This window comes from Halichoeres trimaculatus, unplaced genomic scaffold (assembly GCF_033239565.1).
Source record: "Halichoeres trimaculatus isolate MK-OKI-2021-1 unplaced genomic scaffold, fHalTri1.1 fHalTri1_scaffold_13, whole genome shotgun sequence".
Lineage (NCBI taxonomy): Eukaryota > Metazoa > Chordata > Actinopteri > Labriformes > Labridae > Halichoeres > Halichoeres trimaculatus.
Genome location: NW_027437191.1, coordinates 26,018,268 through 26,043,538, shown reverse-complemented (window position 1 = coordinate 26,043,538; position 25,271 = coordinate 26,018,268). Strand labels below are relative to the sequence as shown.

At 38.8% G+C, this 25,271-nt stretch overlaps 1 protein-coding gene across 1 annotated transcript in view; it reads right to left on the bottom strand.

Moving 5' to 3' along the window:
• Positions 1–23,419, bottom strand: part of xrn2 (5'-3' exoribonuclease 2) — a 41,167-nt gene extending 17,748 nt beyond the window's left edge. The window contains exons 1-27 of the mRNA XM_074684931.1: positions 23,183–23,419; positions 22,659–22,786; positions 21,894–22,005; positions 21,560–21,671; positions 21,081–21,139; positions 20,815–20,904; positions 20,646–20,718; positions 20,470–20,520; positions 20,217–20,374; positions 19,879–19,953; positions 19,217–19,350; positions 18,700–18,757; positions 18,377–18,484; positions 18,234–18,278; positions 17,990–18,121; positions 17,320–17,364; positions 15,766–15,860; positions 13,009–13,144; positions 8,200–8,307; positions 7,381–7,470; positions 7,107–7,179; positions 6,727–6,810; positions 5,188–5,285; positions 4,548–4,627; positions 4,342–4,398; positions 1,866–1,934; positions 944–1,072 (exon numbers count right to left, since the gene is read on the bottom strand). Coding sequence (XP_074541032.1) covers positions 944–1,072; positions 1,866–1,934; positions 4,342–4,398; positions 4,548–4,627; positions 5,188–5,285; positions 6,727–6,810; positions 7,107–7,179; positions 7,381–7,470; positions 8,200–8,307; positions 13,009–13,144; positions 15,766–15,860; positions 17,320–17,364; positions 17,990–18,121; positions 18,234–18,278; positions 18,377–18,484; positions 18,700–18,757; positions 19,217–19,350; positions 19,879–19,953; positions 20,217–20,374; positions 20,470–20,520; positions 20,646–20,718; positions 20,815–20,904; positions 21,081–21,139; positions 21,560–21,671; positions 21,894–22,005; positions 22,659–22,786; positions 23,183–23,257 — 2,474 coding nt within the window. The 5' untranslated portion in view covers positions 23,258–23,419. The remainder of the gene's footprint in view (positions 1–943; positions 1,073–1,865; positions 1,935–4,341; positions 4,399–4,547; positions 4,628–5,187; positions 5,286–6,726; positions 6,811–7,106; positions 7,180–7,380; positions 7,471–8,199; positions 8,308–13,008; positions 13,145–15,765; positions 15,861–17,319; positions 17,365–17,989; positions 18,122–18,233; positions 18,279–18,376; positions 18,485–18,699; positions 18,758–19,216; positions 19,351–19,878; positions 19,954–20,216; positions 20,375–20,469; positions 20,521–20,645; positions 20,719–20,814; positions 20,905–21,080; positions 21,140–21,559; positions 21,672–21,893; positions 22,006–22,658; positions 22,787–23,182) is intronic.
• Positions 23,420–25,271: the final 1,852 nt, after the last annotated feature.

The window sequence follows — 25,271 nt, the reverse complement described above, 5'->3', positions numbered from 1 at the left end:
AAAAAATTGGACTACACTGCGTTTCCTCAAATCCCTGCATAATTAATTCCCAAACACGCCACAGTCGGACCGAGCCAGATGTTCAATTATTCACATTTCCTTAATGATAATATCAATGTGTGGAGGAGGCAGCTCAGATCATAATCAAGCATGGCTGGTTAATGGGGGAGAAACAAACATTTAAACACAATTTAAAATACTGTAATCCTCTCTGAAATCTGAACACTGAGTCACTGCAGAATCAGGAGGCATTGTTTACCACGTCTGACTGTAACATCACATCATCAGATGTTTCTAAAGCAGGTGTGTTCAGATTCAGATGTTTACATCGGCTCATTTAGATGCATAGGAATAGGAGAAACAACCTGAGTGACAAAGGATTTGACTAAACACTGGGTGCATTGACACAATTTAAACATGTATGACAAAATAGTGCACTTAAATTTGTGTGAATTTCAATAATGAGGGTGATTTGCTCTGCACAGATTCATCAACCTAAAGCTCAAACATTCTGTCTGTGCAGATTAAGATCACTTGGTGATTTAATGTAAAACTCTGTTTGTTTTCATGATACTCAGTATACATTTTTCTAAAACCAGACCTTCTGTGTTCATCGTTCCTTTGACAAAACCTCTACCTGTATATAAATATGGATGACACACTTACTCCCATTGCGAAAAAAATGAAGCCAAAATACCCTAGAGAGAAATGTTTTGGTGCCAGAGTGCAGGAGCAATTAAGCTAGATATCAAAGTCTATTTCTCAACATCTCACAAGGTAAAGGTAAAGGTAAACAGGTAAAAGCTGACCACATTATCATCTCTGTTATTTGAGGATCTGTCCTGGGACCAGTCAGTGGAAATACCACAAAATGCGTGCCGTACTGAAACAAACGGAACCGAAACACTTGGTGGAAATGGGGCTTAAATATCAGAAAACTTACCCCAGTGCTCTGAAACCAGACTGGTCCAGGTGAGCCTGCTGCCTATTTGGGTTGAATCCCAGCTGAGGTCTCCATGGTTCCCTGTTCCCTCTCTCCCAGTCCCCTGGCTTCAGGACCTTATTGGGAATCCTAAAAGAAGTAAATAACATGATGAATGATTAGAATCTGTAATTAGAGATCTTTATACAGTCCCTTTAAGATGGTCTCAGGGGGAGGGGAGGACTGATGAATGGTCTGATGAATCCAAATCTGGCATTCTTTTTGGAAACCATGGACGTTGAACAATATCTACAGGTTTAGGAGCAACATATGCTACCATCCAAACAATGACCTTACATATTTCAGAGGCAATGAAAAACCAAATTCCTCATGAATAAAACAGCATAGCTCTGCAGCAGAAGAGTCCAGTTGATATAAACTGACCTGCAAAAGGAGGCCTTGAACTGCTTAGCAGCTGAAATCCTTTATCAGGTGAGATTGGGACAACATTTGACCTTGAACTCATCTCTGAATTAGTCTTGAATCAAAAGAGGGTTTCTGAATGATTTACAAACCATCTAGCTCCTTTTTTTACCAACATTTACAAAGCGCATCAACTCTTTTTCTGGTGTTTTACATCAAACATTTTACTATATCCACCAGTTTTCAAAGAGAAATGTCTTCTGTAGGACCCAAAAGGTTTAAAACAGTGCACCTCAGACAGGATTCGAAGGTCAGAAAGTATTCAGAGATGGAATAACACACAGCTGGTTTTGATTTCTTCCTGGGATTTGTTAACAATCATAACATATTGAATTACATTTCAGGTCTTAATAATGACAAGTGCAAAATGAAAGAATCTAACACTTGAAAAGAAGGGTATAAAGTACACATCAAAGCACATCTGAGTAAAGATTAAGAACAAAAAGAGAAAAAGCCTCACTTGGCTGCAGGAAGGAGGACCGCCTTGAACACAAAGTCATCTGCATACTGCGGATCCTTGAACTTCACTCTGGAAAGTAAAAGAAAATTCACTTTCAATTAATGGACAAAGACGCTTCCATTAGCTCGTATTTTTTATTAAAAGCAACATTTCTAAAAGAAAATATCTCCTCTTCACAGTGAGATTCTGAGCTGCTGATGCTGGATGTTGAGGATTATTCTGTGATTAAGTGCTGTCATTTTCTTCTCAACCTGTCTGGTTCTACTTCACCCTGTCATTTTCCACAGGAATGTCTTTTCACCCTCACAGAATGGCGGCATGCTGCTATTATTCTAATGACAGGTGGGCGTACTGATACACACAGCTCCACTCTCCGTCGTGTGACAGAGGACAATCGTCTGTGGAGCTGAAAACGTCTGGTATCAGTGAATCCCTGCAAGCCACAGAATAAAGAAAGATCTGATATCTTTTTATATGAACTACTCGTGTGTACATTCAAACAAGCTCCTGTTATAAACCCAGACATGTGAGTCTAACTACACATAAAGGTTTGAGACGATCACTTCTCAGATTTTGATAGAACAGATGCCTTGAACTGGAGGTGTTTTTCACACTGGGTAGAATAAATGTATAAGACTGCATGCTACATGATGTGCTGTTGTATTTGTGCTCTTTAATACAAGGTCATCTGAAACTTGATTATGTAGTCATCTTGACATATTTTAAAACAAGGAATAAGGATCATCTGAGCAGTTTGTGCACGTTTTACTGCTTGTTTTATCTATCTATGCATTATTCACTTCTTTTAGTCTTTTGCTGTTTTACTCTCTGTCTTGCTCTTTATGTTGTTCCTGACCACAGTCCTCAAATAACAGACATTTTGTGTCCCAAAGGAAGCGTTCCTGGTGAAACAAAGGTGATATCTCAATGTTTTTAACAAAGCCCCCCTTGTTGGCCCTCATTTATTAATCTTGGGTGGCAGATTGGGGGCTGCAAGGTGGCACCAGGGGGAGCTCAGAAAATTGGAGGGAAGAGAAAAATAGGATCTAATTTAATATTTATTTTTTATTTCATTGTCTTAATTTTTATAACCATTTGTCCTAACCAAGTTTCTGATTGTACCTAACCACACCTCGTGTGACAGCTGCAACTGTGGCATGATGATGCCATGATCTATGTCAACCTGGCGGTTTGCACATGTTATAAAGCTATCTTAAAAAACTAAACTGAAGTTTGAGGCTTTTTCTCTGTCTAAGTACTGACTACATGTAAGAAAGGAGTTTCCAACCTTGGCTGACAGAGCCTTGAAATGCCCTTTTTGAAACAACCTCCTTGCACGAGTCTGGTTTTGGTTTAACAATTTCCCGTTCTTAACAAACGTAATAGGATCGAAAAAATGAATAAAAGTAAAAAAAATACATTCTTTAAGTTGACATTTCTTTACATATTTTGAAACATAGTCTGTTTCCAAAGGGGGTCCCTGGCCAAAAGCAAATTCTGTTTTATCTTTTTAATAAGACAAATTTTAAAACTTACCGTTGAAATGCCTTAGAGCACATGTTTATTAAACAGCTCCTAGGCTCAGCAGCATGTCTTATAAAGTTGAATGAAAACTTCAAAAAAAAAAAGCTCCCCCAAGTTTTCTACAGTAAATTAAGTTTTTCATAATTCAATATATATGAATATATAACTGAAACGTTATTTTATCTTCACTTATTTTTGTTTTGAGGTCAAACAAAAACAAAATGTACAGGGAGTTCCCATTGCTGTCTGCTGAGCATCTAGAGCCAGAGGAAGAGAAAGATTACGCTATAAGTTAATCAGCCTTCACCTCAACGTGCTTCCCAGCTTCCTTGTTTCAGGTAATTAACTGACATGTCTGAATGGACTGGAAGTGAGGAAAGCTTATGTTGATATGATGTTATTGGGCTCACAAAAATGCACTCCAGAGCTTCTCCACTCAGCAAATGTTTTCCATATATATTCCAGTTTTAAATTGATTTCTTATCAGCTGCCAGGTTAAAAAAAGTAGATGCTGATATGCCTCAAAATACTGACTACCAGGGCTGATTGGTTTCCTGTGTACATGAATGTCTTTTGTTATTAAACAGTCCACTTTTCACACACAGTTCAGATTTAAATGATTAAATGATAATGTTGTTTGAAGTGAAACAATAATCTTCATGTTAAATCCTGAAATCAATAAACCTTAAAAAGATCCCCACTAAAAGTTTGATCCAGCATCTTCCGTCCCTCTGACATGAAACCTGTGTACACAGATTCAGACTTGGTGTGGATATGAGCATACACTAATTTTTTAGCTGTATTCATGTTTGAAAGATGAAGTCCACTGTGTTTTCATCGGCTGGATCAGGTTTAAGCAAGAGCATCTGAGCAAATGATATGATCTCCTTGGGGTGTTGTTATGCTTTGGTGTTCACAGTTAATGGATGTGTTAATGGTGGATGTTTCTTACCCAATGGCACTGTTCTGTGAAATGTCCCGCAGCATTGGGATGGGAGATATCACTGTCCTGAGGAGTAAAGTCACAGAAGAGTCTGAATGAATAATCAGTTTAGAGTAAACACCCTGAGCGGGCTCTCCTTCAGTGGAGTTTAGAGTCAAAGCAGAGCAAGATGGGACAGAATCAAGAAAAGCGAGAATAAAACCGTGTTTCCTTACTTCTCTGGTAGAATAGGGTCGTCATCGAGATGGATTGTGCCTTGGATCCCGTGGCACAGCTCAGGAGGGATCTCAGTGCCCTGAATCGAAGAAAAGTGGTAGTTAGTATGAAGCCTATGCTTTACAAATAGTACCTGCAGCTAACGAAAGTTTCTAAACTTTGTTCTGAGTATAAATTCCGCATAAAAGTGGCAAAAAGCTTTATTTGAATTCCATTGTTATGCACCCTTTTCTGCAAGTCTGAGCCAGAATTGATCAGACTTGAATTAAATTCTCACTTTTTGATGCAAATTGCTTTTCAACCAGCTTGTTAAGAAGTATTCACCCAGTAAATAAAAGAATGATTTCTCTGGCTTTAAAATGTATAATCAGCTCAGACGACACCTGCACATCTACACAAACACATCTGCAGCCGAGTGACGCAGCAGAAACTGCAGATCTTTAGTTTAATATGACTTTATGATGCAGAGAACCACAGAAGAAGACTATCATTACTGACACGTGTTGATGGAGCAGCTGAGGGGCTCAGCTGCACAATGCTTACTGTGAAACTTTCTGATACTTTACGTTAACACCATTTTTACCATCAGTTTTCTAGCGCTCGGCTACAAGTGCACAAGGATAAGTTTAAGTGTGTTACCTCGTGAGATTCTGTGCGGTAAAGTTCACGGATAAAGTCGAAGAGCGGGTGAGACTTCCCGAGAAACACCATGTCGCTTCCCAGGCTGTTTCTTTTCACTGCAGCAACAAAAAAGTAAATAGATGAGGATTAGTAAACGGACTGAAATGGATGATACATGTAAGATAAAGATGAAAGACGTGTAAGCAAACAGCTACATGAAGAAGAAAAAGAAAAGGGATGTCAGGAAGAGGAGGGGACAATACAGGTGGAGAGACACAGGATAATAACTGGGTTACAATTGAATGTTTGAAGAAAGCTTATGCTCAGATTATTAATTCTTTATCTCTCTGTTCTTTTCTCCGGGAAAAAAAAGTGTCTCATATCCTTTCCCTACCTAAGCCTTTTTCATCTACAAGTCTCGCTCTTTTGATAAAAAAAAAACAAAACAAAAAGAGCTCAAACTCAATGAAGCACTTCTCTGGATGACTTCAAAGCAATGTTAAAGGAGGAAGACACATCTGACTGTACATGTTTTGCCTGATTAAAATTACAAATTTTGTTAAAGGCGCTGTAAGGAGTTTCTTGATGATCTTGAAAAGTCTCCCTTCCAGATATATACTTGATCATCATATAACCTTTGAATAAGAGTAGTTAGCGCCAATATAGGTTATTTCTTTAATTTCTAGGCTGCTTCTTAGCATTACTCTCAAGCAGGACTGGATTGATTTATCCAAGTCTATTACAACACCACGCCGGCTGAAGAAGTTCAGTAGACAGAAGATAGATCTGTGTTTTTATCTGCTAAAAACAATTTCTTGAACTGTTGGACAGTAAAAGGACAAAAGAGCAGAAGAAGCTAAACAAGTGATAAGAGCATGAGCTCATAGCTAAAACTAGGGGTACACCAATCACAATTTTCTGGCCGGTCACCAATCACCGATCTTTAAAAAGCCTGACCTGGGCATACCAATTTGGGACGATAATAATTTTCTTTTTTTTTATAACTGACAGCGTATACCTTAAATGTTCCAATATTATTTTATTGAAAATCATTGAACAATACCTGTGAAACAATAAAATCTTTATTTTTCAGCTTTAACAACCAATAAAGTGTCCTGGGTTTTAGGTCTCAAAGAAAAAAAGCAACAATGGCTGGCTGTCAGGCCTTCCCAGAGGTATACAAGTTCAGTTTCATATGCAAGGATGGGCGGATCACCCAACATTAAGGAAATCGGCACTGATCGATCGGCAACTGTTAACAGCTATCTGCCTCTGCGCTTTGTATCCGGTAAAAAGTTGTCTTGAACAAAGAAAATGTGTTTTAAAACAAACACATGCCTTGTTAAAAGTCACATCTTCACGACAGTGCACGTGAGACTCCGGACCATGAGGTGGTACTGCAGTCCAATCAAAACAGATCCTCCTCACTACACATTTAATTTCATCAAACGTTTCCTGTTTCATTTGATATTATACATGCATCACAGGGTAGCTCAGGTTCTACTTCAGGAGGTCGGATGAGTTTGAAAAGTAATCTACAGAGAACATTTTCCTTACCTTCCTCAGCTGTGAGGTCAGGGTAGACTTCAGCCAAAGCCGCTCTTAGCCGGCGTTCATCCACAAAAGGTAACAAGGCGACACCTGTAATGAAAAGAACAGATGAAGAGCTTCACACCAGCAGACACCAACACTTGGTGACACCTGAAATCTCTGGGATGACAAACGTCCAACAAACTGAAACCAGAACATTTTTCTAATCTTTCAAGCCCAGATTCTCGTCTGTAGATTTTCCTGAGGATTCAGTAAAAAGAAACCACAAGGATTTTTATAAGTGGCCATCTTGTGATGGACCACAAGCAGCAGTCTGAGAGACAATTCACCACATAAAATAAAGCCTCTTCAAGTAGCATAGGACATGCATATACTCTGAGACTCACCCTGCCAGGCGTATTTCTTGCCGTTGAGATCGATGGCAAAGTCGTCTGGGTAGAAGTCAATGATGGAAGAGTCCTGTGTTAAAAAAGGTGTTGAAAGGAAAATGAAGGACTTCAAAACCGCAAAATGTAAAAAGATGAAAGTCATTTCAGGCCGAGGTCGCCTCTGAATTAGTTTTTTTTCCCCAAAGCAGGGCTTCATTTCTTCTACCGAACCAACCCTTTATTCACTTCAGCAGTATTCAAAGTAATAATCTGCACATCTCGTTGTACTTACCGGACTGCTCATGAGGTTTCTCCAGGTGGTTGGCAGGAAGTTGCCGCTGGCTGCAGGGAAAACGCCCATCAGCTGCTCCAAGGGGTTAAACTGCACACACAACCACGGACAAGATGTTTACACACTCAGTACTCAGCTCACAACACACAAGACCCTACAAAGAGTTCTAAAAGACTGAAGAACTCTGAAGACAATCATGGTGCAGAAAACAATGAATACTCCAATATGAGCATTTGAATTCAACATCACAAGGGACTGAAGAAATCATATTTAAAAAGAGCTGCATGTGCATGTTTTTTTTTTCCTGTTCGAAATACAAGCAAACTCAGCTTTCCACAAATAAATTGGTGCAAATTTAAAAGTAACAGAACAGTTCTTTTACATGTTACAATAAAAAACAACACACAGATACAGAGGCTGTGAGTCAAAGCAAATATTCCGATTTAGATCTCTTATAAACACAGGGGACTTATGCTTCTTTGTAAAGGAAGCCAACCCATCACAGTCTATTTCTTCCTAAAAACTAAATTTAGTCTCTAAAGTCCTCCGAAAATTAGTTTCAAAAGGATAATCTCTCTTTGAATCAGACTGATCTTGTATTTGGACCAGTACAGTCTTAAATCCTAGATACTGGGAATGAAAAGAGCTCTTTATGTTGACCTCGTTCTTTTCACAGAAGCTCTAAAGATCTCTAGAATTTCTACAAACGGCTCAATCTGTCTGTTTTCAGACTGTCTATGATGAAGCTGTGACTGTGACAACAAAAGAAGAAGAAGCAGAAAATATGAGAAGAGAAATAAATCTCCAACCAGCTCTTACAGGTTTGGTGTCCTTCTCGAACTCGGTGAACATCCCTTTGATGTCTTTGAAGTCGGAGGCGAACGGAGCGTAGTGGAACGGAAAGTACCACTTCCAGGAGGCACAGCCCTGAGGATCCACAGGAAGTATTAATATGAGATTACACAGCTGACACACACAGAGTTTGAATTTATTTCTATTTCACTTTATTTTGATTCAGGTTAAATCCTTTGTAATGTACAAAAACATCTGATGCTGTAGAAAACAGCAGCAGATCTCTGTGTCACAGAAACTGGATGCTGATTATGATTTGATATAGTTTCATTTTTATGCATCATTTTTAAATTAATTTCCTGCTGATGGAGCTATAGTGAGCCTTAAAAGACAATGAGGAAATGAAAAGACAATAAAAGCTTTTCTTTGCCCTTTTTCTGCTCAAGTTCCTCCACAGAGCGAAGCTTAAAATCCAATCTGAGCAGACTAACAGAGCTGGGTTGACATTTAAAAAGCTTCACCTGGACAGAGCGGGTTTTAAACCCAGCGCCTAAACTGACTTATTTATACATTTTCTTTTCCTACTTTCTGTAATTTCTTTGTGGTTCCAGCCTTAGGGCTTATTTTTGTGTTCCCATCTGCACTGGAGAAGAAAATCCAAGAAAGTTGGACAAGTGAGAGGTGGGACATCTGAGGACAAGATACTCTTTAACACCTGCAGAGAAGCTCCACATCTGGAAATCATTCCCTCCCTGAGCTCTCAACAGTGCACGTTAAAAGATCTGACTCTGAAACAGACGATTGCAGAAATTGATCAGACTTCAGGCTCTGGCGTCCTTGCAAGAGGATGAATTTTTGTTTCATAAAAGATTATTACAAAACCAAAAATAGACTCCTAATGGCTGGTTCTGACTTTTTATTTTTGTGTTGCAAGCAGTTTTATTTCCTTCTGCAAAGGGCACAAAGAGTTGGCAGGATAATTTAAAGAGTTTTTCTTTGCCCTTTTTCTGCTGAAGTTTCTTAGCACAGCAAAACTTAAAATCACTCTGAGCTGGCATGTTCAACGCTTCACAAGCTAGTCGTAAATTCTGCTCAGTTTCATATCAAATAGAGGTTTCAATTGAATTTATTTCACTAAAATACAACAAAAACTTATCTAGTACTTGTAATCTTTGGGTTTGTCCCTTAAATCTGAATCATCTGGGGACAGAATATTCTGTAACGCCGTCTGAGAGGCTCTTACATCTCCAGAATTATTCTCTCCCTGAGCTCTGCATTGGTGAAATGTTTGTGTAAAAGCAAAGAAAATGAGAAACAGGAGAGAAAAATCTAATCCTACAGATCCAGTATTTGGACCACTTATCCTTCCTGAACAAACACATCTCACACCAAAGAACGACCTTCACTTCCCACAATCCACCTCAGAGAAAACAAGGCCCTCTGATAAATCCTCACATCTCTGGCAGTCTCAGCACTCCATTATTAAAGATGGTCATTCAAATGATAATACGGGACTTTACCATGATAAAAGCCAGAGGAGGCTCCCGGCTCCTAATTCAAATAATCGCACAAATCGTTTATGTTAATACCACGAGGTGCTTCGCCTCTACGAGACATTCATGTGTGACTGCGGCCGTCGGGGTCAAAGACCAGGATGGGAAAATTTAATTCACTGGCGTGTTTCATAACCATCGACACAGCTCATGTTTCCTCTTGTCTTTCTGTTTCATCTGAGCTGGATGATTTCCGTGCCTCTGGGTTAAAAAATACTGACGCCAAATTTTCTGCTTCAAAACTCCCCCCCAAACTGTAACTTTTTTACATTCTTAAATTTTTTTGGGGTTTATTTGAGGCTTACAGTATCCTTAGATAAACTGAAAACATCATTCTCATACAAGTATCATGGTGTTCATAGCAGATGCTAATTTGCAGCACCCATCCTTTAAACGGCTTTGTGAGAAAGACAGATTAAAATCTTGAGAAAAAATGGAAAGGTAAACTTGGTATTGTATGTCAAAATAAATGACACATCAAGCTGCGGTGTAGTTATTGAAAATTAAACAAAGAAGGAGAAGGAAGCAGGATTTAGTCATTAATCTTGTTGGTCTAAATAATAAACACTGCATTTTTAAGATGTTTAATAGTCAGAAAATTAAACTTAAATGCCTAAAGTTGCAGAAATTTGTCATTTTATCTTTAAAAATTAAACAGATTTTGGATTAATCCTCTGAATTAATGCACATTTTCATTTAAATAAAAATGATTTATTTTTCTTTAACTTTATGAATACCTCTGGAGTTTTTTAGTGCAAAGTATTACCTTATAGTAAACAACTTTGCACAGGAAAGAGAAATAAGGGAGAAAATCAAATAATATATGAACATTAACAAGGAAAAAACCCCTACATTTATGATGATCTGTGCTGTGATTCGTTGCTGACTCGCTGCAGAGAGTTAGAGACAGAGGATAAGAGAGGATTCAAGAACTGTGCAGAAGCGATGGCCTGCAGAGCTGCAGAACGTTCCTCGTAGGTTTTTCACCCTCATGTTCTGTCTTCAGTTGTATCTTTTCACTTGTCTGCACTACGCTAGCATGTTGTCCTAATGTTAAGCTTTTCTCATGGTAAAGGGCCCCTCGATGCCAAAAGCCTTTAAGGTTTTGTTTCGGCTCCTCCTGCACGATTCTTGAGACAAGCGAAGGTCAGACTGAAGTTAATTTACTGCTCACGTTCCTGTTGCAGAGCACTTATGTTTGGTCTTTTGTTCGTGCAAAACTGATACAATAACACTTGTTATAGATTCTAAGTTTTTTAGTTCATCTTTAAATTTTTTTTAAAAAAATTTCTAAATACATTTTATTTCAGATTTTTAGTAAAACTGATAAATATCTATATTACAGTCTGAAAATTCATCTCAGGCTTTGAGATGGATTTTTTAAGTGTATGACATCTTATTTAGTGATGATAAACATATTCATGTAAAACTGAAGCAGAATGAGAAGAAAATTTACCTGAGTTCTGTTTTAAATCATTTCCATCCCTTAAACCGAGAAAGGAAGACCGAATAACTAATAAGATGTGTTGAGCTGGAACGAGATGAACAAAGATCCTCAAAAAAGACCAAAACTATAAATTTACATTTCCCTGATTTTATGTAAAAATGTAATGTTTGCAAAACAAAGGGACTGATGTTTCCATTTTGACAATCATGACTGGAATATTTGATTTAAGCTGCAAAAGCACAATTGAGACCTGTGTATTAAGGTTCTACTGTTATTGTTCACAACAGTGACAATAAAGTGTTGTTCTTTTCTAAAACGAAGTGCATCTATGCTTAGAAACTGGACATTTGACTGAATTGTGTAACCATACTTGTCAAACTAATTTAAAAAAAGTCTTTTAATTGCAGACAAGAGGCTGTATCTTCGAGGGTAATAAAATCAGACCATTTTAGAAAAAACTCGATCAGACAGATAATTGTGATTTTTTTCCCTTTGTGTTTTGGATAGACCCAGCTCCACGTTCCTCAATTGCTCAGCGAGGTGTGCGTGATCATAACTCTGTAGCGGTGGCGCACGGAGGCGTGAATGTGTGGCAGTGAAGAACAGACACGTCCCCCGGTCCGCCGAGGGCCCGTTAATGAATTCATACAGAACAGCCCCCTGAGACGGGCTTTGGATTGGGGAGCGTGTGGAGTCAACACAGAGCGCGCATACACACGACTCACAATCAGCCCTGACAAATCCCCCCTGGCTCTCCTGAAGAGGGCCCACAGCTGATTATTTCATTTCAAGATAAAGATCAATATTTTACAACAATAAAATGATTTAGTGTTTAATCACACCGCAAACAGGGAGAGGAGATACCGGAGACGGCAGCAGGGAGGTTTGTTTGACTGAGACACTCAACTGAGAGGACTTCTTGACTCCTCACAATAAAAACCTGTATGAGAGATTTTTTTTTTATCACAGAGGAAGCTTTTTATTAAACACTGAGCCACTGACTGTTTCAACAGACCTGTACTGTGTTTTATGGATCTTTAAATATGGATTATTATCTCATCACAGAGGCTTAACTTTTGTCCTGTCATTAATTTTTATGATTGGGAAGGTAAAATAAAGTCAACATTTTATAGTTTAAAAATCACAGGCACAGTAAAACATTTCGTTTTTTTAAATAAAAAAATATGAGGGATGAAAAGATTTACTATTATCTTTACATGATTTCCAGTTAAAACAATCTACTTTATCTCCAGTGTGTCATGGAATTCTCATTTCAGCCTCTGTCTAAAACACCTCATTTTAGTTGCTCTCTCATTAAGGCCTCCTACTCCACTCTGATTGGTCAGAGGGGCGGAGCTATGGGTAGACCTTGGTGTTTGAGGCCCTGCCCCTCTAACATGTCATGAATCTGTTATGAGATCCTTATGTGACGACCTCCTCATTCCAGGAAGTCTGGTGGAGATCTAATGAAGATCCTGTGATGATCATGAGGGGGTCTCGGGCTATTTTTAGAATAAGTATCTCTCCTGCACTCTTGGTGGCCATTAAGCATTAATTAACTCTTGTGCCTGGATATTTGACTGGGAATGTAATACTCATGTGCAAATGGGGCTGTGATGTCACCGCCTTCAGAGGATTGCTTGTTTATATCGTGACAGATAGGGTTTATGATTTCAAATGATTCCCCTCTGGATCTGGAGCACAGTTTCAAAAGTTTGCTTCCTCAGTCACCCAGAATGTCTTTTCTATGTAAATAAACAGCCCTGCTAACAGGGTTTAAGTCTCGATCCATGTTTCATGCAGTAGAGAAAAGCCACAGAGAGTTTACAGCTTCACCTGGTAGTAGTAGCGCAGCACCCAGCAAAGACCCTCCACATATGACTTCACCACCTTCCGTCTGAAATCCTCATCCGTCACATCCACGTCAAACTTAGTCTTGTAATATCTCTGCTTCCAGCCCTCCTCCCACAACCTGCAGAAAAACAGACATTATTATTGTTAATTAATCAAAACTGTTTAAAGGATGCAATTATAGTTTCTCAAGGATTCAGCAGAGGCAGTCAGAACCTGTTGAACCTTACATAAAGATAAAACCATTTAGCTTACAGGGCTAAGTTAATTAATGTTACATCAGACTGCTGTGGTAGCTTTGACAGTAATTTCTTCATCTCTTGTTTTGTTTGTGACCTTGAGATGAAGGCATTCTGCGGCTGAAGGTGAGAGTCAGTCCCTGTTTACCGACACATCAGATGTTTGTCGTGTAAATGCACCTAAAGGAAACATTAACTTATTACATTCTGCTGTTTGGAGGATGCCGCTCATGCTAATCTATAGACTAATACAAAAATAAATCTGTATTAACTTCCAGTCTGCTGCTGGAATAGTTTAATGGCTTTGACTCCGGGTAGATTTGGGGCGGCGATGCTGTTCGGCACACATAATCAAGTCAGTCCAGCATCTGTGCAGTGGATCCTCGGAGCGGCCCACGGGGAGCGCCAGCTCCTGAGAGGAAAGCCTCCATGAATACCAATTTAGCCCCGTGGATTTAGCAGCTCTGACAAGTGCGTCACAGAGGAATTTACCAGAATATTCCTGCTTTCCATATTAATCACGTGCAGAGGGAGGTGGGAGCTACTTTGAAGAGAGGGTAAAGAGTGTGTGTGTACCTGTGTGTGTGTGTTTGGATGTGTTAGAGAGGGAAGCAGCTTATGTGCAGCTCTGAGGCATTAATGAGTTTCTGGTTGTGTTAGTCAACACTTTGAACACTGACTGGGAGTCTGCAAAGATACTTTAGAGGATTTTATCAAACGGTATGGATGCCATCTAACAAACTCTTCTTCTCATTAATTGCTTCAAGTGATTTCAAGTAACTTGAAGCTTTTGGATCTAAAGATTTCAAGTTGAAGAAATAAAAATTCTGTGAAAGTGTGAAGTAAGGATGCAGCCATGAATCTCTGAACTAAACTCATAACTGTATGAAGCATTTGAATGAGTGTTCCCTCTGCAGAGTGGCTTCACTACAGGTAATAAAACCTGTTTTAAAATATGTCAACAAATCAGGCTCCTGCACTGCTGTGTGCACTGAATGCATAAAGGTTGATATAAAACATACCTACTGAAGAATTTCACTTTTAGCAGAGAAAAGATGAACATTCAGTCTCTTGGCAAGGACCCCATTGTTAATTGAAGACAGACTAGCTGGCTTCAGTTTTTTCTTTTTTTCTTTTCTTTCTTTACAGTTTGTCTTTAGCTCCATTTGTCATGTCTTCAGCATCATCAAACTTGGCACAGGCATCAGGCCTTGCAATAATTTGTTCGTCCCATGAAAATAATCCCAAAAATGTCTTAATATTTCCCGCTTGAATTTGCATCCTTTAAAGATTCACTCCCCAAAACACAACTCAATGTTTTACAGTCATGAAAGTAGGCAGGCTTATCATGCCAAGACTTTTTGTAGGGGCCTCGTTACATCTACATTCATTCAAGGCCATTTGTTGAGGCAGATCACACTCCCTGCTTATTGCTAAATTACACTTGCAAATTTCATCCATGATTTTAGAAATCAAAACAGGAATAGAGGCTAAATCTGATATCAAACCTAGCAAACAGAAAAATTTTGACCTGCTTTTCTCTGTTGAACCCCTTCAAGGAAACTAAACAGGAATATTGGAGGTGACCAAGGAAGCAAATTCACTGAATACGTGCACAGAGGTAGTATGATTTTGATCTATCGTTTTACTTCCATAGCAGGGGTCGCAGTCATCAGCAATTTTTTTAGCACAAAAAAAAATTATGAACTGGAGTATCAGGATATTTTGTTTCATAGTTTCAAATCAGGATTTTTCATTCAAAAATCTTTTTATTCTTTCAAACTCATGTCCTTCATTTTAATCTTTGCTTATAAGCTGAGATGGAAAAAAATGAGATGTCAGATCCCCTCAATAAAACCTAAAAACTGACGCACATGTCATGTGCAGTTTTTGGACAAATATGTCAATTTGGAGAGCATCACTGGACAAAGAGCGACGTGAGTTAGCTTTCTGCTAACCAGGTATGTATCAAATACCTGTGATTAGCTTGTGCTAACATTCCAAGTCAGGTGCACGGCTCTCGAGTTTCTTCCCTGTAGAAACGTGATGCCACAGGTGGTTGCTGGGCTCCCATGTAGCTTCTGTGGGGGGCAGTGGGTGTGTGCTGCTGCTGGCACTGAGCCAATGAGGAGGAGCCCAGTTTGAATTTATGTGTTTACTGACAAATAATGAAAATTCCTGCTGACCCTACCTTTAAATCTGGATCTGAATCATTCAAAAATCATTCACAGAACTTTGCAGTAGCTGGTTTATCACAATGAGCAAAGACTCATAGATGTGCACATGGCCAGTTGACTAGGTCGCTCTTTAAACCACAACACTCGTCAATGACATTCTTCCACATCAATAAAATCTCATAACATCTCACCCGTAGTCAAGATTCTTAAGCAGTATGCTCACTTTATAGTTGACTATTTTTTAAATAGAAAGGAAATTCAAACAGAAAATTTCACCATAACAAACCCTAAGACTAACACTACACATCCAGCTCGCTCAGCTTTACCTGACATTGTCCTCAGGCTCTGGCTCGCTGTCGCTGTCCTCCGCTTTCCTCTTTACACCCCGGCCGTCTGTGCTGTCACTGGGACCTGCAGACGACTGCACACACAGAAAAATAAAGAGTTTAAAAAAGGAATGTTTCTGTAAATACAACAGAGCAGAATCTCAGCTATCACTCCTTTATTGTTATTGGCACAAACATAACTGCAGGTTGTGTTTATTGTAGAGGTCTGTATAGAGGTTAATGTGATGTTTGTTTTTGCCACATTTCAGGTGATTGTGAGTTAAAGGGATAATCTTCCTGCACTCTTTTCTCAGCAGCTGTATGTGTGTGTTTCCTGAGCTTAAAGAAAAATCACAAACATCCTCTAACCTTCCGTTTCCCGAAGCTTTTGTGCTCCTGGCTTCATTCATGTGCTAATGTAAGGCTGCCTATTGTTGGCGGATGAGTTGGAAACTCAACGCGTGCAGGAAGTTTAACAGATACATCAAATAAAAACATGACCGTGACCTGATGACTGTGACATCATCCACAGTCATACAGACATTTAACAATACAACTTTCAAATATACATAACAAAAGGTAAGGTGTTTAAAATGCAGTGGAAAGAATCTGGGCAGTTCAGAGATGCTCCAAGGACTTTCCACATTGTGTATGGTTCAAATAATGTAGATAACCGCTTCTGAAGCCAGAGATTATGGGAATATATTATAATTCTTCATTTTGTGCGAGGGGGGACAACAGTTATTGAAACCATGTTCATCCAGCTAAGTTTTAGGCCCCATTTACATGACAAACGCAGTGGAAAAAAAATTAGTGTTAACACAGAAAAGATGAGGGACTGAAAACGCGATAGTATGCCTGCCAGGCCTGTAGTTGGCGATGTATCTGCACACTCTTTTGGTAGCCCACCACCAAAGCAGAGGTGGGTCGATCACCTGGTGTATATACAAATGCACCGTGACATACACAGATGCAGAAGGCAATCAGCAGATTCATCATACAGGGCAACACAATCACAACACAGTACTCTGCGATTATCGCAACAACGGTACCGGTGCACTGTTGGATGCACATACGAGAAGCAGAGTGTGATGTCAGTGTTTCCACTGAAAACTCCGGCATGCTGTTAACACAGCAACGGTGGAGGCAGCGTTTCTGAAAAAAATCCACTCTGGAGGCCATTATCAAAAGTTTGTATTTTAGGTCGGCTGAAACCCCTTTTCTATGTAAAGAAGAGGATAAAATGCAACAATACTGTAAATTTTACCCTAAAACTGTTGTCGTGCCAGCGGCCCCTTATAGGCACAGATTAGAGCTAGATCTCTAATACCACAGAGCTGAACAGCTGATCGTTTGTTTTCATATGCTTGTCCACAAATAACCTTTAAGAAAGCATTTAGATGTCAAAGCGTTGAATTTAGCAAACATTTTCACACAAAAATCAGTGTTTGGGATAGTCAAAATGAGCTAAAGGATGTGGAACAGCCTTGCTTCTCTTCCCTTATCTCATGAAACCAAACTCTTGTGAGTGTAGACTCTGAACTGTAAACTTACATTGCCTCCGTTCCTCATCATGGCCTTCAGGGACTGAGCAGCATCCTGGAGAAAGAAAAAACACATTGAACACTGACTTTACTCCTGCAGCAACAAGAGGTTATACATTACATTTTTTTGTGCTTGTACGCAGCATTGCTTTGCTTTTCAGATCCTCCGTTTCAGGTCTTGATATGCTTTCTACTTGCTTGTGCACAAAGAACTTTGACTCAGAGATAATTATTCCAGATTGAGGCTGATAAATGTTACTGTCAATCATACAGAAAAGATAACTAAGAAGAAGAGACTTCAGAGGGGAGGTGAAGTGTGAAGTCAATGGGCTTTGGTAAATCAGGAAATGTTTGAAATGCAGGAAATCTGTTGCTGCACAGTAGGGCACTCACAGAGCTTGCAGTCTGAGACGTTTGAACTTATAAAAGTCAATTACATTAACAAGAAAAATGCAACACAGTAAACAAAGATGGACAATGGACAACATCTATTGCCATTTTCCACATAATGCGTGCCATACAGAGACAAACTAGCCTTAACCGCCTCATGGAAAGGGAGTGAAAGAGTTTATGCAAAAGTTGAAACTAGTGTGATTTGACTCTAAAACTTTAGTCAAACTTTTTTTCATCTCAAAATGACTTGTGCAGTTTTGCATGTTAGATTTTAAATCCTGCCATACTCTGTTCGACTGCATCCTCATATCGAAGGCTTGCTGTCGAGCGTTCTGGACGGCTTCAGGTCGATCTCTCCTGCCTAGAGCCTGAGGAGCAAACTGGCCTGTGGTCAGGTAGGCGGGGCCCTGCTGCTCTGCCTGGAATAAATACAGAAAGAAACTTTTATTTCAAAAGAGCTGAAGAAATTTGTCAACTTCTTTTAGATGAGAAATTTCAGTTTCATCATGACAGCCCTTCTGTGTTTCTCACCTTCATTCTTTTTTTCTTCTCTTTCATTCTCCTCTTAAAGCTCTCCTAAAAGGCAGAAAGGAAATACTTTATCAGTAAAAAAAAGGGAACAATCAGGGTAAGAAACTACCGATACGACCAGTATTAAACTGCAGAAATCTTACATCATCTTCTTTGCGTTTCTTAAAGATGTTGTCTTCAGCAACACCCACCGCCTGCATGATCAACTCCACCCGCTCCAGGTTGACGAAACCATTCTCTGTCAGGTAGCCCTGCAGAAAAACACAAATAGGGTTAATATGTCCCATGACAGCAGTGCCTCAAAGAAAACCTACACTCACATCACAACTCTTAAAGGTGTGGTAGGTAGAAAAGGGAATATCTACTAGTTGAATTCCAGCCCAAAGCGCTTCCTTGTGACTGTTCTACTGTATGCGTGTAACCCTGCACACTGCACCTTTAAACATAACCTGCAGATGATACTCACGCCAGTTCTGTGCACGACGTCTTTGTAGATCCTGACGAGACGATCTATGGCTCCCTCTCTGAAAGACACACATGTGAATAGATGAAGTCTTTCAGAATGAATTTAAATAAGAATGAGGACAGACATTGACCCCAGACAACACTGTCAGCTTCTCAGACACTCCAGCAGGTAAGCAACCAGTATTGGGAGCTCTCTTTTTGTCTTAGACGACTAAAAAGGGAGAAATGAGAGTCCCCCAGGCTTCTTTAGGATCAGTGTCAGAGGTTAAAGTGAAGTGCTGGCAGGTTTGCTGCACAGTGAAAGGAGTTTTCAGACTGTATCTAAACACTGTCCTGTAATTAACCTTGTTTCTGAAGAGCTGACACTACAGGTCAAGGCTGGAATCATTATGAGACAAACACAGTGACTAACTCAGAGGTGTCAAACAGCTGAGAGCTGGAGCAATGACTAAAACTGTGAAGATTTCATCAACAAAAACAAACCAGCTCTGAGCTAACGGTGGTTTCCCGACACCCACCTGATTTCTAAGGATGGAAGATGAGGCAGGAAGTCGTTTCCAACAAAGAAACACATGAAGACCCAGTCGTCCACGCTACGCTCAAAGTCGAAGGGAAAAGGCAGGCTGGCCATCGTCAGCTCTCTGGCAAGATACTGGATACACAGAGGGAGAGAGAGCTTTGGGGTTCAATGTCTTACATTCACTGTCATGGTCAGAACAGTCGAGCTGTGTTTCCATCCATCTTTGTGTTTAAGAATATGACAACTCCTACAAAAGCTGTGACATTTTTTTCTTTTTCCTCTAGGAGCTGTTCAAATTCATTTATGTTTCAAAGAGAAGGTAAAACTTAATCAATTATCAGAGGGGAAATTCAAGACATGGATGATGTTTAACTCCCTTTTTTGAAAGTAATGAAAATGCAGAGAATTAATAATAATGAAAAGAGTCTTATTTGTATTCATTTCTTAAAATATAAATACTGGAAATGGTTCCGCAAAAAAGACAAAATAAAAACATTCAATTCTTCTGTCAAGAGCAAACTTTTTGAGCAAGATAATTAATTCTTTCTCTTATTTATATAAGTCAAAAAGTCCTGTTGCAAAATAGGATAAATGTGTCTGTTCACTACTTTAAACTACTCCACCAGATGGAAATCTTTCCCAAGATAATGACCATCTTACCTCCCGCAGCACACACAGCCTGATGAAGATGAACTCCTGTTCAGACACGGGCATCGTGTCTGCAAACTCGTCATGCTGAAAAGAAAGATAAAAGAGGAGTTATTGAATGCATGTGTCGAAAGACATTATCTTAAAATCAAATAATGTGCAGATATTAAAAGTAGCAAGCAAGGCAGAAATGTAAGATTTTTTTAAAAAAAGAACAAAGTACATCAAATGGAAAAAAGCTCCCGCATTTCTCCAAATATCTATTAGTTTTAAAAAGGCATGTTTCACCCACAGCAAAAAAAAAAATTCAGACACACTGACTGAAAATTCAACCAGAGGCGAGTGCTCACCTCTCCCTGTTTCTCCCGGGCTGTTCCCTGACAGTCTTTGATTTCATGACCCGTCTGTCCACAGAGACCACAAGGGCGGGGCTTGTTGGGTTTGAACTCCTCTCTGATGATGGTGAAGTTTGGCTCGTGGGTGGCCAGACCCAGCATGATCAGGTCAGCTAATCACAGAGAAATGAGTTTTGTTAGTGTTCAGGAAACACTAGTGATGTTGGCGTGGTGGTTTGGTCATGGATATGAGGTTTGTCAGGCTTACCATCAGCTCCACACAGACAGTGGTGGGTGTTTGGGTCATGGTTGGGTTGAGCTGTTAAAAACATTAAGAAACAAAAATGTTTGACAGCTTGTATGTGTTCATTGATTTTCCACCATCAAAAAGCAATTATATATGTCAGCTGCTACACATGCTTTTATAAAGGTAAACAGCTGTACCTCTCTGTCTCCTGATGTAGTCCATGATCTTGTGTTCACCTTCACCTGGCACGCTGGCGTCAGATAGGAACACCTGGATAGCAAACATCACTTTAACACTCAGATACACTGTGTATTTGTCTATTAGCTTTCATAGACAACACGAGAGACTAAATGAAGTTGGACTTACTGTGATATTGGCCCATCCTGGATCGTTGCTCAGCCTGTCTGCAACATAGTATCTTAAGCACTGTGCCAGGTTGTCCATAAACTCTGTTCCCTGCAGACACAAGGGATCAAATCATGTAATTATGCGGTTACTGGAAACTACACCCTATTTACAACACCCTAGATACCCTTTTAAATTTATTTTTTGTAAACTTCCAGCTGTGGAATCAAAAAGCACTGAAGCACTTAATTCTAACAAAACCCTGAAAGCAGACCATTGGTACTTACCGGAGTGATACAGTTGCTGTCAAACCTCTCTTTGATCTCCTCAGGTGGAAGGTAACCTCCTGTGAAGGAAAATGACAAGAAGGATTATTTCAATGCATAGAATGTTCAAAAAAATAAAAAACAGAAAATAAGACTCATAAATAATGTTATATCTGTTTTTTATTCTTCAAGCGTGGGCTGCCTGTACAATATTCTATCTACATTTTTAGGAGTGTAAATAAAACCGAAGAGGATATCATAAAACCGTGCATGAAGCAATATCTCAGCACAGAGGGAACCAAAAGAAAAGAAAGTGAGCATACTTTTTTATTATGGTGGAAAAAATAGCAGAGCTGTTTTGTTTTTCAAACATGTTGGTACAATTCTGCACAGAAGTATCAAAATATGACAGAAATTATCCTGAACTACCCTAATTCTAATTGTTACAAATACACTCAGTTTCTTCAGAAAGCACAGGAGGTAAAAATCATTGTACACACCTCTTGAGATAACCTCCTCCCTGATGCGACTCTTCTCCTCAGAGAGCTCCACAGATTCTTTGGAGGCACGGAAACGACGAGAGCGCTGCTGGTTCATTTTGGCCCTTGGAGCCTGGTCACAGTAAAACAGCAGGTTGTTATCATTATTGTTTAATCCACAGAGCATTGGACAACACAAATATTTCCTTTTTCTGATAAACCAAATAATATTTTTTAAAATATTAATGCATATATGTAATGTATGATAAACATCATTTAGCTGATAAAATAAAGATAACTGTATATGTTTGCTTCCAGTCTCAGCTCAGACTGCTGGTCACTAAAGTTTTCTCACCACTCCATCGATGGCCATGTAGAGAACTCTCCTGGGTCGCACAATATTGAACAGACGGTCAATGTACTCGAAAATGGCAACCATCATCTCATCCTCATTTTTTGGGGCGGGTCTGTGAACAGCAGGACATACAACCCTCAGGAAGATTTCATTTTCAAATCGTAACTCCCAACATTTAAAGAGGTCTCTCACCAAACTTTATCTGAAAATCTAGTTGTATGATGCTTTTTTCTGTTAGCAAAAAAGGTCAAAAGCTGGGAGTCAAGTACTCAATATTTCACCAGAAGCTTTTGATAGCTTTAACTTTGTCTGTTAAACAATAGTTTGGGTTAGAAACGTGAAAGTCTTGGTTATTCTTCTCTTGAACAGTTTTGGCATCCAGTGTACCTCAAATTAGTAGACAAAAAAGGTTGGTCACAATGTTACTGAGATAAATTTCAAGAAGTTTTGATGAATCTGACAAAAATATTTCAGTAGAGGCTACTGTTGTTGAGACACACAAAATTACATTGTGATGTGTTGTGCCTAAATTGCATTTGGAGGTTAAATGACCATGATTCACATATATATCTCATTAAGATCTGGCACAACTGCAAATGCCTCAGTTTTTCAATTGTCTGAGATGCTTTATGTGTGTGTGTGTGTGTGTGTGTGTGTGTGTGTGTGTGTGTGTATTATTGTTAGCTTTATAATAAATAAGTAGAAGACTGTATGCATGACGCATTCCTCGAAGGAAGATACTAATCAATACAACGACTTTCTTACTTGTCTTCTGGATGTGTACAGGGATGAATGATTCCATTCATGTCCAAGTATAAGTTGTCAAACTCAACTTCATTGGGGTTTGGCTTGGTTGTATCCACGGGAATACGGACTCCGTTACATTCTTTCCCCTGTGAGGATAAAAACATTCAACTTTAGAGGGAGATTTCCGAGGCTCAGAGAAACCGTTAGACAAAGATGGGCACAGATTTGACAACAGGGTATTGTAAAAAGTCGTGGTATCACACCTGTTAACTTTAAATTAATGCCTTATAAATATTTTAAATATGAAAATTAATTCAGCCACGCTGTTTTGTTTACATCCTCACGAGGAGCTGCACAAACTTCGGTTATCTACGTCCCGCTAGTCTCAGTGAAATGTATCCACAACGTTCAGACCCAGTAGAAGAATTAAACCACAACAAATCTTAATAAAAGCATAAAACATGCTCAAAGTAGGTCCAAATTTAGACTTTGTAGATATTAAACGTTCCCTCAATGGTCAGTTAGCTCCCATGCTCTCTTACCTTCTCCTCCACACAGTGAACAATGATTGAAGCATATTTGCGACTCAGCCAACGGAAAAACGCCGGGACTCCCATCTCTGGTTCACTTATCAAAGTTATTAAAAATTCAACTCCAATGTTGCGGTTAAAAACGGCTTCAGTTAAAACAAAGAGACACTTTTTTGGAGAGAAAAACTACAACTTAGCTACATGCTGTTAGCCGTTAGTCGGGGATGCTGTGTACTTTTTCCGGTTCATAAAGGCCTTTTCCGGTGCATTTCCCGACGACAAGAGGGCCCACAGCGAACCTCATGGCCAGGAGAGGTACTACAAGGGGCAATATTTTTACCTTAGGGTTCCGTGAAAAAGAAAGAAGGGGTTTCAGTTATGAATTTCAAGGCAAGGCAAGGAAAAGCGGGATTTTTTTATACATTACAGAAAAATTAAAATAAAATAACAACTTAATAAAATGGCAAAAAGTAAGATAAAAATGTATTAAAACAGATTTTAAGATATAAGCATAACATTTGTAGTGCATAGTTGTGCAATAAAAAAAATCAAATGATTTAAATGTATTCAATTGATAAGAAACATTTTATTCCTTACTTACTCATTGCTTTGTAGACCAGCAGGAGTATTTTAAAATTTAACATCCGACAACAGGGAGCCAGTTGAAAGACCTCCGAACAAGAGTGATATGATCCACTTTCTTGGTCTTGGTGAGGACTCAAGTAGCAGTGTTCTGAACCAGCTGCAGCTGTCTGGCTGTTTTTTTTTTTTTTTAAAGGGAGACGTCAAAGCTAGCCTTTGTTGAGTATGTACAGCAAAGTACTTAAAAAATCTGTTTTTGTGTTTTTACTTCCACTTGAACTATAACATTAATTTAAATTCTTAAGTTATCAACTTATCTACATATTTGTATTTAATAATGAATATTACAGTTTTAATCATAGAGTTCTTGAAAACTTAAACACTGGGAAATCATTAAACTTAATAACAACTAGGAACAAGGACAAAAAATTAAACAGAAATTAAACAATAGCAAGATTGTATATTTAAAACTTGCTAGCCCCACTGGTTTGGTCATCTGTCATTTCTTTAAATGTTTCTGTTGCATTCAATCATCCCAAATAAATTATTGTGTTCCTTTTTATACAATAATAAAGTTTTTGCAAACATCAGAAAATACATTTATTTTACAGCTGATGGCAGTGAAACAGGAGGTACAGAGATAAAAGTATACTAAGCCTTTAATATGTACGTTTTTTATTATTTATCGCAGTCAACTGCTTTATAAAAAAAATAACATTTCTCTACCTTAAGTTATTTTCTTATGTTTTTCAATTTATTGTCATTTTCCTATTTATTGTGCTGTAATGCTGGAATAACCTTGTTTTACGAGTGGTAAAATTATAAAGTTTTTGAAAACATTTAAGACAGTTACTGAATGCCCTATTTGTGTTCATATGCATGTATTGTTCAAGTACCACTTGTGTTTGAATAACTTTATTGGTTTAATTTAATACTTGTGTATTACTAAATCACATAGCAGGAAGAAAGCACAGCTTTGAGCAGGTGTGAGAGAAGAAGTCAACAGCTCAAGAGTAATAGAAATAAAAAACCTAACATTAAGATTGAAAAAAGACACAAAAGATTCATATAAGAACAAATGAAAGATTAAAAAAAGAAGAGACCTTTAGCGCTGATTGTCAGGTTATTAGGTGAATGAATCATGGATTTTTTATTACTCCCAAATGGCATCAAAACATTACAAGACAATCTTCTTAAATAAATAAACCTGTTGTTTCTTTGTCAAAGCATAAAAACCTGTATGCAGTGTTCAGTTCATAAACATCCACTGCCACTAACTGTGTGTAACATGTGAGTCTGGCATGCTTGTGAGCACATTATGTGTAATTGTTTTGTGTTTGAATCATCCTCAGCTTGATGTTACATAATGTTCCTTTAATGGAGACTCTGAACAGATGCCCTCTCGCTTCCCAACCCTGCAGCACCACATTTAAGGTGAATTAGATATTTTTTCCCTCTTCATCTCTCTGGTTCATGCCGGGAGAGGAGGAGGAGGGTGAGGAGGGTGAGGAGGGGGGAG